The sequence below is a fragment of the Colletes gigas genome, unplaced genomic scaffold, assembly GCF_013123115.1.
Source record: "Colletes gigas isolate AHSC1104 unplaced genomic scaffold, ASM1312311v1 Colletes_gigas_Sc00002, whole genome shotgun sequence".
NCBI lineage: Eukaryota > Metazoa > Arthropoda > Insecta > Hymenoptera > Colletidae > Colletes > Colletes gigas.
This window is the reverse complement of record NW_025106631.1, coordinates 4592804-4611326: the sequence shown is the minus strand read 5'-3', so window position 1 is coordinate 4611326 and position 18523 is coordinate 4592804. Positions and strand designations below refer to the sequence as shown.

General features: G+C 46.7%; 1 protein-coding gene across 5 annotated transcripts in view; it reads right to left on the bottom strand.

The window, feature by feature from the left end:
- Nucleotides 1–56: 56 nt before the first annotated feature.
- Nucleotides 57–18523, bottom strand: part of LOC122403110 — a 42006-nt gene continuing 23539 nt past the window's right edge. For 2 of the 5 annotated variants that reach the window (XM_043406447.1, XM_043406468.1), the window contains exons 6-16: nt 18072–18294; nt 15615–15800; nt 15404–15503; nt 13736–13882; nt 12194–12247; nt 10866–11001; nt 4195–7909; nt 3425–3611; nt 3245–3365; nt 3046–3161; nt 57–2786 (exon numbers count right to left, since the gene is read on the bottom strand). In XM_043406447.1, the coding sequence (XP_043262382.1) occupies nt 2709–2786; nt 3046–3161; nt 3245–3365; nt 3425–3611; nt 4195–7909; nt 10866–11001; nt 12194–12247; nt 13736–13882; nt 15404–15503; nt 15615–15800; nt 18072–18294 (5063 nt within the window). In that variant the 3' untranslated portion in view covers nt 57–2708. The remainder of the gene's footprint in view (nt 2787–3045; nt 3162–3244; nt 3366–3424; nt 3612–4194; nt 7910–10865; nt 11002–12193; nt 12248–13735; nt 13883–15403; nt 15504–15614; nt 15801–18071; nt 18295–18523) is intronic. The other 3 variants (XM_043406453.1, XM_043406460.1, XM_043406477.1) reach the window with 3 other exon arrangements.

Below are 18523 nucleotides of genomic sequence, written 5' to 3'. Positions count from 1 at the left end.
TAAGGATATTACTGTGTCAGGAAAGGCAATTGAGAAACACTCGCGATCAACGAAACTTACATGAACATTTTATTTTATTGTAAGCAACACGTAACACGGATACAGGAGGCTCGTGCGGTACTCAGCCAGCAGTCGACCTAAATTAACAATAATCACAAATTGCGCCGTTTCGTGCTCGGTTAACGGAGACCGATGGTGATTTTCAACACGGTTTCTTATTTGCTAAAATTCTGTAACGTCTATATCGATAATGTCCTTCGATTCGCCGGCATGTTCGGCCGCAGCTACTGTCTGACACGAGCCCGCGAAGATGGCACAGAAATCGGTAACCTTGTCTAAAAAAAATTATACGACAACCGCTATCAAGTGCAAGTTCCTCGATCCTCGAAGCCGATTTTTCTCCCTCCGTCGTATCTTCTCGCGTGTCCTGAGAACCTTGGGTGGAAAACGGTCGGACGATTAAACGACAGATGGAAGTTGATCCCTGCTGTCTCGGAAACGAACGGTTCCCTCGGTTGATTTACGACGAGATTCGCATGCACGAGGATTCGAACTCCGCTCCAAGAATCGATCAAGTTAACAAGTGTCCCCGACGAACGTTCGTTGATCGATGATCCGACGTCGATCGACGACCGCGGATCGATTATACGTATGCACGCATCGATGACCAGTCGGATTCGAATTCACCAAAGTCTCTCGTATCTTTTTGAACATCGTTTTACCGGGAATCGAGCACCAAGACGTCTCCTCGTCCGATCTTCGCGAATCCCCCGGGCGAAGGGGGTCGACATTATCGTGACGACGCGCCGGATGCACCTTGGGGAGCACGAAATATGTGATAATGTTGGTAATACTAATTGCTTGGATGACCTTTGCGTGATCCGACCCGGGGAGACGCTCGTTCGTCGTATCGTTGCAGAATTTTACGAGGCATTCGAGGCGCATCGTCACATGGAAACGCCATTTGACAGGGTCCTCTGGCCCCCCCCCCCCGGACGATATTTTATGGTCGCTCGATCCGCCAATTAACCGTGGAATGTCGACACCACGGTAAACATCGACATCGTAACGACCTTTGCGAGGAGTTCTTGAAATTTCAACTCTTCGTTGCGCTCGAGCAACTCACGGCCGTCGATTCGATGCAATTCGAGAAACCGAGCTCGAGACTCGAGCGTGAAAACGTACTTTTGTATTTTAAAAGACGGAACGTTCGAGCCTCGAGCTGATTCCTGGATCAGGGAAAGTCAATCAATTCCTTTACCATTAATGAATCAATCGATGCACAACAGAGCGAAGAAGATTATAAAAATATATCAAATGACGATCGAGAGTTGCTTTTCAAGTGCAGAGAGTCGATTCGATACCTTCGAAGATGATTAGGTAGTTCAGAAATAAATGGCGGTTTCCCGAATAGTACGCGTTTGCCAATATTTATGCCATAAAGATTGGCAAAGGTTTCTCAGTAATAAATTGTACTTTACGTTGCAAACTCGGAATGAATAATTTCGACGAACGTTTTCTGTTAGAATTCTTTCCCCTATTGATCTATCGATTCGACGGAACAGAGGTTTCCGATGGATTAACATTCGGTAATAAATATATAAATTCATTAGTAAATTTTAATTTCTTTTATAATTGCTATATATGGTATATCATCATGTTCGGTTGATCTTCTTAGATGTATGCGCGAAGATTCGATGAAACAATGACATTTGACTACTTAAATTGTTTCTACTTACGACGAATCATTGGTCACGTTATTATAACAGTTGCAAAACAATGTGTCAGTGAAATAATTTGCATCGGTGTATATACATATCGAGAACTTAAAAGTATATATTGCATTTTATTTTACAAATAAGATTAAAATTAATTTATTAAGAAAGTATCTACAATTTTCATCCAAGTTCTGAATCTCTTGATTTCTTATAACATTCTCTCAATGATGCCATATAATATTACATAATGTTTGTATTTTCCAATCAGTTTCCAATACATTCGTTTTCATAAATATGTTTCGTGGTCCTACTGCACTAATATTTTCAGTTAAAGTATCATTTTTTTTTTTTCGTTCAACTAAAACATAACGTAAGTAATTCAACACAGAAGGGGTTAAACACTTGGAAAATTGAATTCCTAATGCTATCGAGAATACCTTTAAGGAATTTATCGACTCCAGGATCTTAGAGTAACGCCAAGTCTCGATCGAGTTACAATTATTTAAAATCCTCCATTCGTTTCTGAACTACCTATTAATTTCTCGAAATTATAATTAAATTTAATTGTGCTCGTCCTGAAACCGCGATCCTCGAGCTACGAAGGACACCGTCGCGGCGTCGACTTGGAGGATGGCATTTGGATAATCGGATAAAGTACGATTAAATCGATAAAGTCTGTTCGTATTCCGTTGGCGTATTCGTTCGTAATAAATACGTTCGTCGATCGTCCTATCGATAAGAATTTAGCGGCTCTCGCGGCTGCTGTGTTAGTTCTGTAACGTCGTCGTCGACCGTAACGATACAAGAAGAACAAGAAATAATCACGGTAAAGTACAATTCGTGCAGAAAGAATTCGTGCTCGTAAAGCTAATATACGCGTCTTATCCGCAATTTTTTGTCCGTTTTTTTTCCTATTTTTCTGTAATTCCCCCCTCCCAATACCCAGTTTTCCCTTTCCTTTCGTGCGTTAGGGCAACAAGCGTCGGGGCGTTAACGCGCATGATTTTTGCAGAACGGACGTCCTCCTTTCGCGTAGAAACTCTGACCCTCGAGGTTCTTCTTGCACATCTGGAAAAGCAAGAACAAGAACGTATAGAATCTCCATGAAATCGACGATTTCGATGAACGAAAGTCACGAAATTTGGCACGTTTAAATGGTCAATGAGATTTAGAAGTTGTTAAGCGATTGTATATTATTCCGGAAACTGCTGCAGTCGAGGGAAATCGATACAAGGAGAGGGCAATTGACAATCCGTTTCTTTGGACTTTGTTCGCCAAGAAATCGATCGGTTTATTTCGAGAAGCGTTTCTCGCACTAATTGCGTACCGTGCAGTTGAAACATTGACTGTGGTAATTATTGTTCAGGGCCTCTACCCAACGATCTCCAGCTTCGACTGGGAATCCGCACGCGAAACACTTGGTCGTGAACAGCTCGTTCCAATCTGCGGAAAAAGAACGATAAAGCAATGTACGCTTATTCTGGTTTTTCTTTTCAGGATAAACAGAATGGATCGAGGGAACCAACCAGCTTCACAGTAGGGCAATCCCTCTTCGAGGAAGAAAGGACTGTTTCCAAAGAGCTTGCCGCAATATGTACATTTGAAGCATTCAGGGTGGAAATGCTTTCCAATTGCGTTCAAACAATCCTGAAACACCGAGCATCGACTCGGTTAATAATTCAAGATTAAGTTTATGGATTACTCACTCCTTTGATCTTGTTGTTGCATTTGTTGCAGCATGGCGCGATGAAACGTTCGAAACAGTACTCGCAATACAGCTGTCCTTTCTCTTCCACGAATCCAATGTCCTGTAGCGGTCGACGACATTGGGTGTTGACGCAAACGAAGTGGTCAGGGCACCAAATTTGCCCCAGGGCGGTGATAAACGGCCCCCTGAACGGATTCGAGCGGAATTCGATTATTCGTCGCGACGATTCAACGCGAACAAGCAGAACGAAGCGACAAGAAACGACAATTAAGCCAGACATTCACAATTAACTATTATCTTTCTAGCACTGATATCGAAAATCGTTTCGCCCATATAGTCTACTATATTACGAACCTTGTGCACTGTTTGTCGTTTTTACAGCAGACTGGTTTTATGAGGAGACCGTTCGACTTGCGATTAGTATTTTCTCCGTTAGCTGTTAACATCGTGCAAAGTAAACACTGTTAATCACGACAGTACAAAAAAAAACAAACCATTATAGTTGCTATTAGCTTGGATAAAATGAGAAAAAAAAACAAATTAATATTGAATTTCGTGCAGGTGCTCCAAAGCGGCCGAATGCGTCCCGATTTTCCGGGAACGGGGATGCCAACGAAACGTAAAAACGCGTAAAAAAGAACAGGCTGGAGGATGAAGCGCGGGGAATCGAAATGGCGGTAACAGCGACGACGGAACGTAAAAAACACTGAAATGAAACAAACAAAGAAAGAAACATCACACCGATGAACGATCAACGGGGGAGTGTACCTGACGTAAGAGTTGCAATGAGCGCAGAGGGGCAATCGCGATCCCGGTCCACCAGCTTGATTGAGGACGCCCCGTCCGCGTTTCGGCGCGCTGCTGCCAGCGAATGTTCCGCTCTTGGAACCGGCACCACCGAGGCCACCGACTCCGGTACCTAGATCCGGGTGGGATGACAAATTTGGTGGGTCTACTAAACTCTGGGTATTTCTAGAGGGGGAACAGTGGATACCGTCCTGGCAGTTATTCTGGGTCTCACATCGATTCCCGGATTGACAGCGGGTGTTGATCGAACATTGACCGCCCGACTGGCAGCGGGTTTTGGAGGAACAGTAACTTTGGGTCTTGCAGCAGTAGCTACTGGACTCGCAGCAGCTCTGCGTCTGACTTTGAGCCTGGGGTTTGTACAATTGAACGGTGGGGGTGTTGCTGTGGCCTGTTTTGGCGGTCAGTCGCGCGAGCTGCCCACTCAGGTTAGTGCGAGGCTTGTGGATGGGCTCGAAGGAGCTTCTGTTCTGAGGGGCGGGCGCAGGAGCAGGGGGAGACGGATCGTTGAAGGGGAAAGGGATTTGAGGGAAGGGAAGTCCCTTTTGGCCCGGTTTGTTGCACGGTGCCACGCAGACGGAACCATCGTCGCACGGCGACACGCAGATCCCGGACATCGGGCAGTTGGGTACGTCTAGGTCGCAGGCGGACTCGCGACCACAGCGTCCCGACGGTTGACCGCAGACGCCCGTCGTCTTGGCGCCGAAACATGGTGAGACGCAGACACCGGACCGATCGGGGGTGGGCATCACGCAAACGCCTGATTTCTGGCAGCAGGTGTTCGGTCCCTCGCAGGGCACCACGACCACGCCAGCTTTGGTGCCCTGGTCGGAGACTGCCTTGCAGGGCATCACCGTCACGCCGGTGTCTGGGCAGGTCTTGGCGGGGGTGGACGTTCCGTAGCTGACGTGACGCACCTCCGTGGAGCTGCTGTAGACCGGTTGTGGGGCTGAGTCAGTCATGGGACAGGAGAGCGTCGGTTTCGAGGGGCTGGTCTTGGTGATCGCGCACACGCTCTTGTGTTCCTGGGTCCTGGGTCTCTCGCGCGGTTCCGGCAGTGGTCTCGTCGGCACCCTTCTCTCGCACCTCTCGAAGTCCTCGACCACCTCGAGCGACTTCTTGCACACGGTCTGCTTCCTCTGTTGCGTCTCCTCGCTGGTCATCAACCGTTTCTCCTGATACTGGGCGTGAACGGCGTCCGTGGGCCCGCGGCCCGGATCGTCGGTCTGCTTCTCGTCGAAGTCCACAGTCTTGGTGGCGGCGTACTCGGCGTGTCGGTGTCCGTCGTCGGTGTCCTCGTCCACCTTGTACGAGACGCTCTTCTTGGTGGGGAAGTGGACGCCGCTGCGTCTGGGTGGTGGATCGTCGCGGATCCTGGGCGCGTGGGCCTTCACGTAACAGCAGGGAGGCTCTGGCGGTCCTTGGGCGGGCGATTTGGATCTTCCTGGTGTGGGTGTTGGGGTCCTGCTACCAGGTTGGTACGTGTGACTCTCGACGGCGCCTCTTCTCATGGCCACCAGGTTCTTCTGGTACGACGGGATGGTGTCGGGCTTCTTTAGGCTGGCCGTGATGCATTTGCTGCTTGGCGTTTGGGGTCTGGATCGCGAGGGCGAGGCGGAGCGGTCTCTGAGTCGATAATCGGGCGGCGGGGTCGGCAGAGGCCGAGGCCCGCACGGTTTAGGCGAGGGTGGCGGCCGTTTCACTTCTCCGAAGAGTATGTCGGCCGGTGGACATATCCTCTCCCCTTGGATCGCCGGGGTACCGGAACGACTGGCGATCTTCTGGTCCTCGGGGCCGATCTCGCGGCTGAGCGGCGTGTAGGGACGCTCAGGGGCGATCATCAGGGCCTGCTGGAACGGCGAGATCGGACGAATGTCCTGCGGGGGCGGTTTCGGTCGACATCTGTGGTCCAAGTATATAGTCTCCTCCGTGTAGACCTCCTTGACGCTGGTCGACGTGGTGGTGCCGCCTGGGGTGAATGGTCGGTCCGGCGCGGTCGTCAGAGCATTCACCATCTCCGACTTCCACTCCTTGGGGGTGGAGTTCTGAATCGCCGAGTGGGGTATCGGTTTCGGTCCGCTGTCCGTCTGCTTGACGAACTGCACGTGTTTCTTGTTGGTCTCCATGATCTCTTGGGCCGGTGGATACTTGGAGCAGACGCGTCGCTCCTTGGGCGCCTGCTGTTCCCTGAGGCTCTGATGGACCTCCACCTGCTCACGCAGGCTCTTTCTACGCTCGTCCTCGATGTCCAGCTTCCTCACGCGTTCCTGGACCAACACTTCCTCCGTGATCTCCTCGTAGGTCTCTTTGATGAGCTTCTTGCTGCCGGGCGTGTCGCCCTCCTCTTCCGTCATCCTTTCCTCGCGGACCACCGTTCTTCCCAGCGGTTGCTCCCGAACCTCCTCGACCACCTCCTCCTCGAAGGTCTCGCGTCTGCTGTTCTCTTCCTCCTCTTCCCGTCGTCTTTGCTCCTCCTCCGCTCGTCTTCTCCTCTGCTCCTCTTCCTCGCGTCTCTTCCTCTCTTCCTCCTCTTGCTTCCTCTTCTCTTCCGCTTCTTGCTCGCGTTTCTGTTCCTCCTCGTCCCGCTTGGCCTGCTCCAGCATCTGCTGAACGTCCACCGCCGACGTAACCACCTCCGCGGACTCCACCACGGTCTTCTCCTCCGTTTCCTGAACCTCTCTGTCGATGTGTTTCGACGACGTCCTGGTGTAACACTCCTCGGTGGTCTCCTCCGTGACCATGGGCGTGCTAGGTCGCGCCGGTGACGGAAGCTTCTCCACGGTCTTCTCGAACGTCATCTTCTTCTTCACGTGCATCCCGTCCACGTCCTCCTCCGTGGTCTCCGTGACGAAATCGTGCTCCCCTCCGATCCCTTTACCATCTTCGTCGTCGATCTCGTCCGCCGGTCTCAAGTCGGTCACCTCTTTGTCGATCTCCGTCACCTCTTCCCTCGTCTCTTCCTGTTTGACCGTGTGCTGAACAGGCAGAGGAGGCTTGTCGCAAATCGTTTGCTCCCGTCGACAGACCGTCGACTGGTACGAGCGATGCTCCTCCCGGAACGGTTGGTTCCTCTCGCATATCCGTTCCCGCTGACAGATCTCCTTCGAGTGGAACTTCTTGCAGACCTTAGGCGGCTCCGTGCCCCCGTAGCTCTGCTCGTAGAGGCTGTTGCCCGTCGAGACGGTGGCCGTCCATGGTTTCGGTACAGGCTGGGCGATCCTGGTGGGCGTCAGCGACCTCTTCACGCTGTCGGTGGAGCTGGGCCTCGAGGTGATCTCGCTCCTCGACTGTCTGCCGCACTCCACCAGCTCGACCTTTCTGTACACGGGACCCGGACAACTGACGCGGTCCATCGGGTCCTCGTCGAACCGATAATACTGCCCGGTGACTCTTTCTACCTCGAGATCGGCGCTCTCGCACCTCTTTCTCGTCAACGCCCTCTCGCAGGCCTCGATGCAGGCCTTCTTCTCTTTGACCGCCTGCTTGTTGCACCTGTCGAGGGCGGGATTCGGGTCGATGTACAAGGGACTAGCGGTCGGGTACGTGACGTCCTCGATCGGTTTTTGCGGTGGCCAATTCAGGCTCTTCGATTTCACGGAACTCGGTCGGGACTCTGTCTTGGTCTCCTCGACCAGCTCGTAATAATAGGACTTTTCGTGGGTTTCCGTCGTGTTTTCTGGGATTGCGGTGTTTCGAGGAGTATCGTGTCAGGATTCGAGGGATCGGAGTTCGCGGGGAGAGGCGCGTGGGCGCGATCGACGCCGGGCGAACACATAACAAATAGTACAAGACACACACGAAACAGTTTGTGAGGCATGCGTTTGACGACGTAGGCGAAAGGTAGGGTCGTGTTAGAAAGAACGAAAAAAAAAAAACAAAGAAATCAGCGGTGAGTAAGAAGCACATTGAACGGCGCGTGGCCGCGATCCAACGATTCTATCGTTTCTAAATCTTTGCTTCGGTCGGATCGCGGACACGTCCAGGACGCTAAATAAAAAAGAAGCGCAACTTAAGAACGAAAGAAAGCTGTTAACGGCAGCTATCGTCTCGCGGAAAGGTGTGCACAGTTTCCGTGATTAATCGAGAACGACGCCCTAAATTCAGAACAAGCCAAAAGCGCGTGGTTGATGTCGGTGATATCAACGGGTCGACCAAGCATGGCGGAGTGAGCAGTCGCGTTTACTCGAGAATCGTTTCGCCATTCTCGAGCACACCGGCTGGACAAAAGTGTCTACGAGTATCGAAGATCAACCGCAGCTCTGGACGATCGTAAAAAAATACAGGTGGGCCACGAATATCCGGGGGCGTTTGCGAGTCGGCGTGTCTCTTGCCTCTGAGACGCGACCCCGACGAGCCTCGATGCGAGAAAAGCCAGGTAACAACAATAGTTAAACAACGGTTTTTTACTTCGGAGGATCCATGACGACGTGTGTGACATGAAGTTTGGAAAAAGGAACAACATGTATCGAGCGAAGAGCTTGCTCGGCTTAACTGTCGCTTTATTTTCGTAATAGCATTTCAATTCTCAACACTGGTTTTTTTTTCTCCAGGAAACAATCGTCGACTCACGGACGCTTTATCGATCTCGAAATTCGCGATTCGTGGATAGATCATGGAGTCGCGAACGGGCAACGAAGCGGCTGAAATTTGTTTTCCTTTTTTTCTATTCTCGAATGAAAATTTGTTCGAATCACGATGTTCGAGATTGCAAAGATCGAATCGTGAACGTCGAGTTATATGATAAATGTTTGTCGTATAGAATCGGACTGTTCGATTCGGCTGTCAGCACAAGGACGACGATGGCGCAGCTGAGAGCTACCGATTCATGCGAATGTGAGGGAGAAAGGTCTGGGTTTCGGGTTGAAAGATGGACCGGCTGAAAAAAGATAAGAAAAGAAAAAATTATGTCCAGGAAAGAGGAGCATGAACACGAATGGCTTTTTAATCGAGGCACGAACGTGATTCCTAGTTTCGAAAAAGAAAAAGAAAAAAAAGAAAAAAATAAATTAAAAATAAACCGAAAAACAAACGCGCAGATATTTATATCGAAGTGTCTTCGTTGTTACGTAAGCTCTTTCTGTCGATGGAAACTCGACTTATTTATTCGCTATTCGGGTCTCGATTCGATCGTCCCAGTTTCGTTTCGATCGGCCCGCATCATCGTCGCTCAATACATCCACGATCTTAATTAACGGTCATAGTGTATCGTTCGTTCCCTGATGAAGATCTCCCAAGTATTTTAAAAAAGATGACGCGTCGTTTAAAGCAGTATTTCGGAGAAGTATTGTTCCAGAAGTGCCCAGAGGTCTGGATGAAACGAGTCGCAGCTCTCAGAACTCGCCGTCGTCGTCCCGCGAACGACGGCCAGATGAAAAGTCGCAGATAAAGTTCGTAAGAGCTTGCAATCACGACCGGAACGCGCGCGAAGTCGTAGTCGTATGATTCGATCGTGGTGGATGCGAGAAAGAGAGAGAAAGTGAGAGATAAATGGGGTGGTTGGATGATGCGAATAGAAGTAAAGAAGAAGAAGAAAAAAAAAAAAAAGAAAAAAAATATGCGAGGACGTAAGCCAAATGGGGCGCGTTATTAGCCAAAGCTCGAAACTCGGTCAGCAGGCTCGATTCTATTCGGCATACCTCCGAAGGGCGTACTTTTTGGCTTTGGCAGGGCTGAGAAGAGACCTATTTGCAACAATCGAAGACCAGAGTGAGGCCAAGGATAAATAGGCGGGTCTCGCCCGTTAGGATTACACGATCGACCAGAGATCGTTCCTCCAGATACGAACGAGAAAGTCGTGCTTGTCGTCGGTAATTTATACGACGACACGATTTCCGGTTTTGTTTCCTGATAACGTTACCCCCAGTCTTGACATACCTCTGGCGTGCCTGTCGTAATTACCGTCGGTATGCCCGCGTCGCGACGCGGAATTTCGTGCACGTAACGGACGGGATAAACACGAGGTGCTTCAGAATCGCACGAGTGTTAACGCACGACGTGCTTGTACTACCAGGAAATTTAATTTCCTTCCGATATATTGTACGTAGGCGAAACTTACCAGCAGAGCCAAAACTTTGGGGATTACGCTCTTTACAGCTGGAGGATCGAATAACGCGCTATATTGCCTCGCTTGTTGCGTCGACGGGCGTTACGGATACTTGAAATCGAATCACTTCCCTTTAAATCATCATTGCATGAGAATTCTTCAAGCGCGTTCTTCCAAAGTTTGGCTATACTTATTAGTTACACCCTGTATGCAAAGGTAACTATTTTTTATACACTCTCAACCATCAAAGATAGACTTAAATATTTCATCCTAGTTGAGACTAGGTGGACTATCGAGAGAAAAGGTCTCTTTCAATAAGAGATAGTTACCTTTGCCGATATTTAATTCGTTCAATTTAAGACGAGCAATCACACGTTACGTTGGTTATTAATTTTCTCCGGTCGCAGAGGGATTCTAGCGACTCTTTTCAACGGACTTCCGGCTGGCACGAAAAAAGTTTACCGTTACGTAAGACGACCGCGATTATGTAACGTGTCGACGTTGGAAGAATAGTTTCGTTCGTAACCCCGACAATCGGAACGATAAATTGTCCGCGTTATCGCGATTAACAATGGAGAAGAGAACTTACCAGTCACAGTTTGACTCTGGGGTCGCGGTAGAGCGTTGTTCCCTGAGTTCACCAGTGGAGGCGACGACAGGTTCGATGACAGATTGCTCGATCCTCCAAAAGGCTTGGGACCAATTAGATTGTTGGACGTTGGCGCCTGTTCGATAGAAATTATTGCGTTATTCGAGCGTCCCTTAAAGCAACCACACAGTCTCCATTTAGGCCAGGCCTCAGAGGTTCGCGAAATGCAATAATTATAGTTATTGCATCCTTTGCTTTGTCTGGGGACTGGCCTGAATGGCTGAACAAACAACGAAAACAATGCACTTGGTGGTGGTTTCGCATTCCGACAAATAAAATAAACGCAAACGCGACTTAGGCGTGAGATTAGTACGCGACGAACAACACGACAAACGCGGTATGCACAGTGCACTAGTGAAACTAGCCGATTAGTTTGAAAATCAACGACACTGATGATTCTTCTCTCCGCTGCCTTGACACCACCGTTCACGGAATATGGCACGTTGCATCGAGAATAACGATAACTTCGATCGATCGAATATAACGAAATTCGTTTTGCTGGTAATTTTCGGAATGAAAGAAAACGTTGATCTTGGGGACAACGACCGACTATTCGTTGGCATAAACGCTGACCTAAGGCTGATTAAGACTCATAATACATACGAGTATATTTATCGAATCGCTTAGCCTCCATCTTTCGTTATTTTAAAGGCATTTACATGCTGTACAGATACTTCGCTACTTAGGAAACTTGTAAATTATAACAAATAACATTTACTATAAATTTCTCTTCGCATCTGTCGTAGGTAAAGTGTGATTTAACACGTTGCGTAATAAGAAAATCGACAGGGTGTTGGAACGAATAAATTTCAAGCGTTCTCTGACCTATAACTCGTCAAATTTACAGTGTTACGAGTATCGAAGAAAATCAATATCATTCTGCAGATATTTAAAAAATTAATTTTGAATACACTTTTTACCTGCGATGAGAAACTTTCTCCCATACCAACGAGTGTACCTTAAATATATCGGTGGTTCTAGACCAACGTTTTCTGTTATTCCTTTTTATTTCGCCACGTTTTCGCGCACCAAATCACGAGAAATCGACGAATTCGAAAGGACTCCGTTGTCACCGTGCACCGAGTAACTGCCAGGGGGTCGAGTAATCGTTTCAGTTCTCTCGACGTACTTCTCTGGAGAGCATTATCTGGCGATCAAAGCAGCGGCACCGCGGATGATCGGTTTCATCGGATCGCTAAGGACGCACCTCACGAAGTGTAGGGTTTCGTGTCGCGAGACGTTTAAGACGAGCCGCGTTGGGACATTACCTGGACTGATCGGAAACTGGGTGGATCGACGGGCGATGTGCCAAGGCGGGTGGGCTGCAATGCATAAAACGACAGAACGATGTCACGTGGCCGATGGTAATTAAAAAAGGTGGGGGGTTAGGAAGGATTCGGGGATAACACGTGGTAGTACGCACACTCGCGATCGCGCCAGGCTAATTAGTCACATGGGTTCGAAATAGTAACCGCGAGCAATCATGATTGGCAGGTGAATAGACGTCGCGGATACGAGGAAGAGGTTTTCGCGGATCGGAAGGACGATCGGGTCGAATATCATAACGATGATTCCGATCATAGTCGACGCAACTGATCATCTCAAGGTTCTACATTGAGCTTTACAGTCACCGTTTCCTGATCGGTCTGATTCAGCAATTATTTCTGGCGATTGTTTACGGGTAAACAAACGCTATATTTAGCCGAATATCGTGTAAAAAAGTAGTCATCGAATACAATTAAGAATTGCAACGATCGATCGTACCCATCGCCAAGATTCCTCGTCGAACTTGGATCGCGTTTCCTATACATTGTGTTCTTTTATCTCGATACGTGGCCCCGATCGGTTTGATTCACCGGTTATTTTAGCCGATTATTCTCTCCTAAATAAATTCTACCTCGAAAAAGTTTGATGCGTAGGATATAATTGGATGGCAGTCCTATTTTGTACGACAGAACTTTCTATGTTTGGACTTCCGGGACGAATTCTCTGACACAGCGAATTAGAATTCATTCGTAACGTGACAATCGATTGATTTCAGAGTTTTAACTGGTATTGCAAACCAGATTATCGCCAAGGATATCAGTCTCTAAAATTGTGGAAATACGACGGTTAATCTGATAGCAATCTGCAGCATTATTGTACATCGTTTAACGAAAAGAGTCGTGAAAGAAATTTAAAAAACGCTAGATTGCAGCATACTATTTAACAAGCTATACTTCTTTGGTTTCTGGGATAATCTTGTTCCGTATACGGAGCTGTGCAAGTAATAAGATACAAGTCGTTAGGTTTCGTAATTATTATTCTGATAATTCCAGTGTATCCTCGAGCTTTTCGCGTGGCTTTTTAGGGCCATTACTTCTCCTGTTCATTACCGATCTTGTTAGCAATTTTTCGATATGCAAATGCTCCGCTATACGCCGATGATTTAAAATTATTTCTTAAAAGTTGGCCCTGAAACGGATGCTCAAATGCTCCAATCCAATTTACATATACTTGAAGCCTGGTCAATTACCTTGAACCGAATATATCCGAGTACCATGTAATGAGATTCTTTCGTACCTATTTAAACGCTGCAGGAAACCGTTTAAATTCGTACTCTGGAAATTAACTTTAAGTAAATCGAACGACGGATTATCAAAATCGCGTGGGTAATTTATTTAATATAATTTTCCTAGTTGTACGTGTCACTGAAATCGGTCCATTATTTTTGAACGAATGAATTCTGGCCAATCGTGGGGGAGAGGGGTTGAAATTGGGGGTGTCACAGACGATTTTACGATCGAACAAAATTCGCGATTATTGCCAACCTCTGTGCAACCCGTCTGTATGGTGATCGAGCTCGTGAAGGTTTTCGATTCCCAGTGGCACTCGCCGTTCGTGATGCATCCGTTCCTATTCAACGTCGACAGCTGAAGATTCGGGGATCCGTAATCGGGACTCGTACGATTGCAAGCCTGGAAAAGCGATTAGTGCCAAGCAAATACCACACACACACGCGTTCAGTCTTAACACTAAACCTACCACGACGTTTTTCAAATTTTCTTTAGACTTTCTAACATAGAATGACATTTCAGCGCTATTTAACTTCACCACATTTCTATTCTTATTGTTTGTTATCTAAGAAAAATATGTAAATTCCACTCCCCGTCTTAGAGAAGCCTATTAACTCGTATTAAAAATACTAAAAACTTTAGACACGTGCAGTTCCGAAACTACTAGTGCTTTATCCAAAATTGAGCCACCGTTAGAGGCGGTAAGGCCTCCCCTTCAAAATGGTTTTTGGTTTTTGTCGATCCGACTTTCCGTTCCGGAGATATCGTAATTTATGTAAAGAGGTATTTTTTAAATTCCACTGTCCACGCTCTCGCCGCCTTAGAAACGTCTATTAACGCGTATTAAAAATATTAAAACTTTGGACGCGCGCAGTTCCGAAACTACTAGTGTTTTATTAATTATTAAGGTATTGTTAGAAGCGGCAAGGCCTCCCCTTTAAAATGGCTTTTGGTTTTTGTCGATCGGACTTTCCGTTTCGGAGATATCGTAATTTATGTAAATGGTAATTTTTCTTAATTCGACTATCGCTGTCTCCGTCTAACGCGTCGCGTGGGACCTCCTTGTCGCACGTTGACCCACTGACCGAGTGATGAATGACGTCACGTTTACTATTTACTACGGTCACGTGAGTTCATTCATCTCGCGACGTAAACAAACGCCTCGGTCCCTTCTAACTCCGAAACTAGCCACCGCATCGACTCGAAACTAAAATCGCTATATCTCCGGAACTAATAAAGCTATCGACTCGTACAAACGCTCATTTTAAAGGGCATTTCATCCTCTATCCAATGACTATACCAGCTACTATAATTTTTGCTATCTTCCATGTTTATTTTCACATTTACTTTGACGCTACATACCCAAAGTAGTTTTAGCAATTCCTATTGATTATACGACTGTTGCGCGATAAAACTGAATTATTTATGAAACAAAATTCTTATTCAAGGGTTTCTTATACCCTATCTGATGCAAATTACGCAAAATTGAAGTGGTAGGTTTAGTGTTAAATGTAGCCAGTTCTATCGGAACTCTGTTAAATGCGACACTCGAAAACGAAAGAAATTCTATCTCGAATACTCGTTAAGGTAATTGCACCAGCGGTCGATCCTCATTGACTCCTCATTAATAATTATTAATATACAGTTCCTGACGAGGAACGAAGAAACGAGCCAAAGGTGCTTTTGCTGGTCCAACTGCTGGTGCTTTTGCCTCGATTGCGAATAAATTGGAAAAGTAAAAGACCTTGTATGATCTCAGAAGCACGGAATACGTTGCGGAACACGTGTTTCAGGCAAGGATGCGCATCTCAGTCTTTAATCGAAGCGATCGCATGACCGACGCGTGCAAAGCAACAACTCTGTGCAGCAATGCCGACACTGTAAGCGATTGCAGCGTGAAGAAATTGCATTCAGGATACTCACAGAGAACGGTAGAGGCGACGATGCGTGATTGCTCAGGGGTGGAGACAACGGTGCATTCGCGAGTGCAGCGGAAATGGTATTAGCCGGTGCCTTTCCGCCTCTGCGAAGTTTAATTGCCATTTTATCTTTACTTTTACGCTTCTATCCTTCCGACCATACGTATTGCTTGCGATGATAAAATAAAAAAGCACAGAAACGTGTAAATGCTTACGGTGGCACGGTGATTGGAACAAGGCCAGCTGGTGCGTTTTGCCTGGCGACCAATTTCGCGTGAATGTCGCAGTATAGTTTGTTGTTGATATTGTAATAGCCGACGTTCTTGAGGGAGGTGCCGCATGTAGAGCATTTGAAGCACTCCACGTGAAGATTCTTGTCCTTGATCCTGGCGAAGACACCCCTGCGAAAGACGACGATCGGTTGAGGGCTCGTTTCTCTCGCGGTGTCCGTTCTTGGTTTAATAAGTGCAGAGTGCTCTTTCATGTCGGATGTGCCACGAGTTTCTTGGCTCGAAGGTGTTCGGAATAAGAAAGAACGGGGGTGGGTTCGATACCTCGACGACGGAGGCCGAAAACACAAGACTCGTCACGTTGTATTGTGGTGTTTGTGGTCGATTTAATAGTGTGAAAAGATATGACGCGTTCTGCAAAATGAGCTTAGAGATCCTATTATAGATTTTATACTCGTGGCTTGAAAAAAATGTCTCCCTTTTAAATGTAAAAAATCGAGAGATTTTTAATTGCGCTTTTATGTATAGTGTAACGACTGTATATCGAAGGTCTTAAGTCTATAGAAATTATTTGTATTCAATAATGGTTTTAATGGTCGTTTATTATATTTAAACTGCACCAACCCTTTTGAACAAATATAAATACTGGATAAATAAATATATATATATACAATTTGACCAAAAGTACTCGGGTAAAAATAGTGTTTAAAGTTCAGGCTGGAAAGGGTTTACGCCGTTTCAGTTTGCAAAAATGTACGCGATCGCGAGAGAAAAAGGAAAACCGCGGAGGGAAAAATGTGCAAAAAGTATCTACAAAAAGTGTCCACAAAAATAGAGGTAGAAAAACACAACATTGACACGAAAAAAATAAAAAAAAACCAAAAATAGTGTGTAGAAAAAAATTAAGAAAAAACATGGAAAAAATCACAACATCGAAAGCGTGTTCTACGTTGCTCGACAAGAACATATCTTGTTCGGTGAGTACGCAGAATGCCGAGGGTGCGTTGGAAAGATATGCGATATAAAGGCTGAAGAATGAAGACACTTCCGATGAACATGAATAGCAGGAAGTTACGATTGCTAGAATGATCGACACGCCTCCCGAAAGAAATAATGAGAATCGGGAAATGGTCCTTTCAGAAGAAGCGATACTGACGACAGAGGCGACAGAGAGGGTCTGTGCTACCATTCAAACATAGCGGCAAAACGTGCACAGAGTTGGGCAAAATTTTATCAGTATAGCAATTTAATTTAACAGTTAAACGTCGTTCCACGATAGAAATTTTTATTTTGATTCAAGTACAGCATTAAAGAGTTCGAAATTTGTATCCAGACAAGTGGTTTGCCCATCTCTGAACGTGCATGTGTACAAAAAAAAAAAGAAACATCAACATCTTCCGTCGTCGATCGATTCGCTTCGATCGTTATCGACTGGTAAAGCTCGACACAGATGATCGATTCATGTTCGATGGACGAGTTGCGAGGTGCACGTTTTCTCGTCCAACTCAAAGCACGTGACGATACCAGCATACGACAATCGAGCAATCCAGGCGGCCATAGTTTCAAATTCACTGGCGACCATATTGCATTTACGCGCAAGCTTTTCGCTTTCCAATATTTCCAACAGTTTTCCAGGACCATTGGGAAGTTCACGAGATTATCTTTCCAATCTTGATCTCACGAATGTGTAAATGGTGGAATTTAGTGATTTTCTTCTTTTATTAACCATTTTGCGTTGACATAGAAGAGCTCGAGGGGTCGAAAGGCTAAAGAAAAATTCTAGAAATAGAATTCGCGATACACCATAACGTTGGAGCGTTCAGGATGTTATAATTTCAAAACTGATTGCAATATTACCGAAAGGAACATGCTTCGAGGCTCTAGAAATAGTTTCACACATGCTAAATGCAAATTGAATAGACCAGAATAAACACTAACGACTAACTACGCGTACTAATAGTCTCATTATTATAATAGAGGAAACCTGTACAGTTTGCGCGTAAAAATATGGCCGCCAATGCGAGAACGAGGATCGCGATTCACGAGCAAACGCGAGGACAACGAACGATCGAGAAACGATCCTGTAAAGTTTAAGAGACAAAAATATACTAAACGAAGTCTTTGAACGGAATAAATTCCGTTTCAGCTTGCTTCACACATCCGGACGATGCTTGTTTTTATTAGAAGCGTGTGTCTTGGGGGAAAAAATGTTCCATAACTGTTTCGAGGGCCGCTACAAAGTTATATTATACGTTTCCACGATCGAATCGTCGCTCGAGACGTTTCCTCGTCGTCGCGAGCTCGTTCCCCCGCCCACGCGCGACACTTTTCCACGCCGTGAGACAGTTTATAGAAGCGTACTCGTCGAAAAGCTACAGATCCCGATCCATCTCGACCGGGGGTGCAAGGGAGAAGAGAGGATTTGTCACGTGAAATAGTTACACGATCGCTCGGTCGCAGTTGCTACAAACGACGGTAGACGGGCCCCAAGAGGGAGACGAGGACTCCTGTCGTTGCGGCAGACGTTTCGACGAGCATTCATTGGAATTGAAGGCCGGACCAACGCCGTGGAGAGCATGAAATAGAGGCGTGGGTGATCTCGGCGAGGTGGCCCTCCCGCCAACGGCGTGGCTCACCGACGAGTAAAACTCTGTTCTCGAAGGAACTGCATGGAAGTAGAAAGACCGCTATGTGACACGGATGGACACGAAAAACTGTCTAATAACCGCCAGAAACTACCCCTCGATCGCTGGGAATATTCTCTGTCATCTATCGCCCTACGCTGCTGCACCACGGACCCCCACATCCGCCGAATCGAATCCACGTTTAAAGAAACGAACAGAGAATGCTTTCAAAATAGCAAAACAGACGCATTGAAAAATTATTCTTCTCTG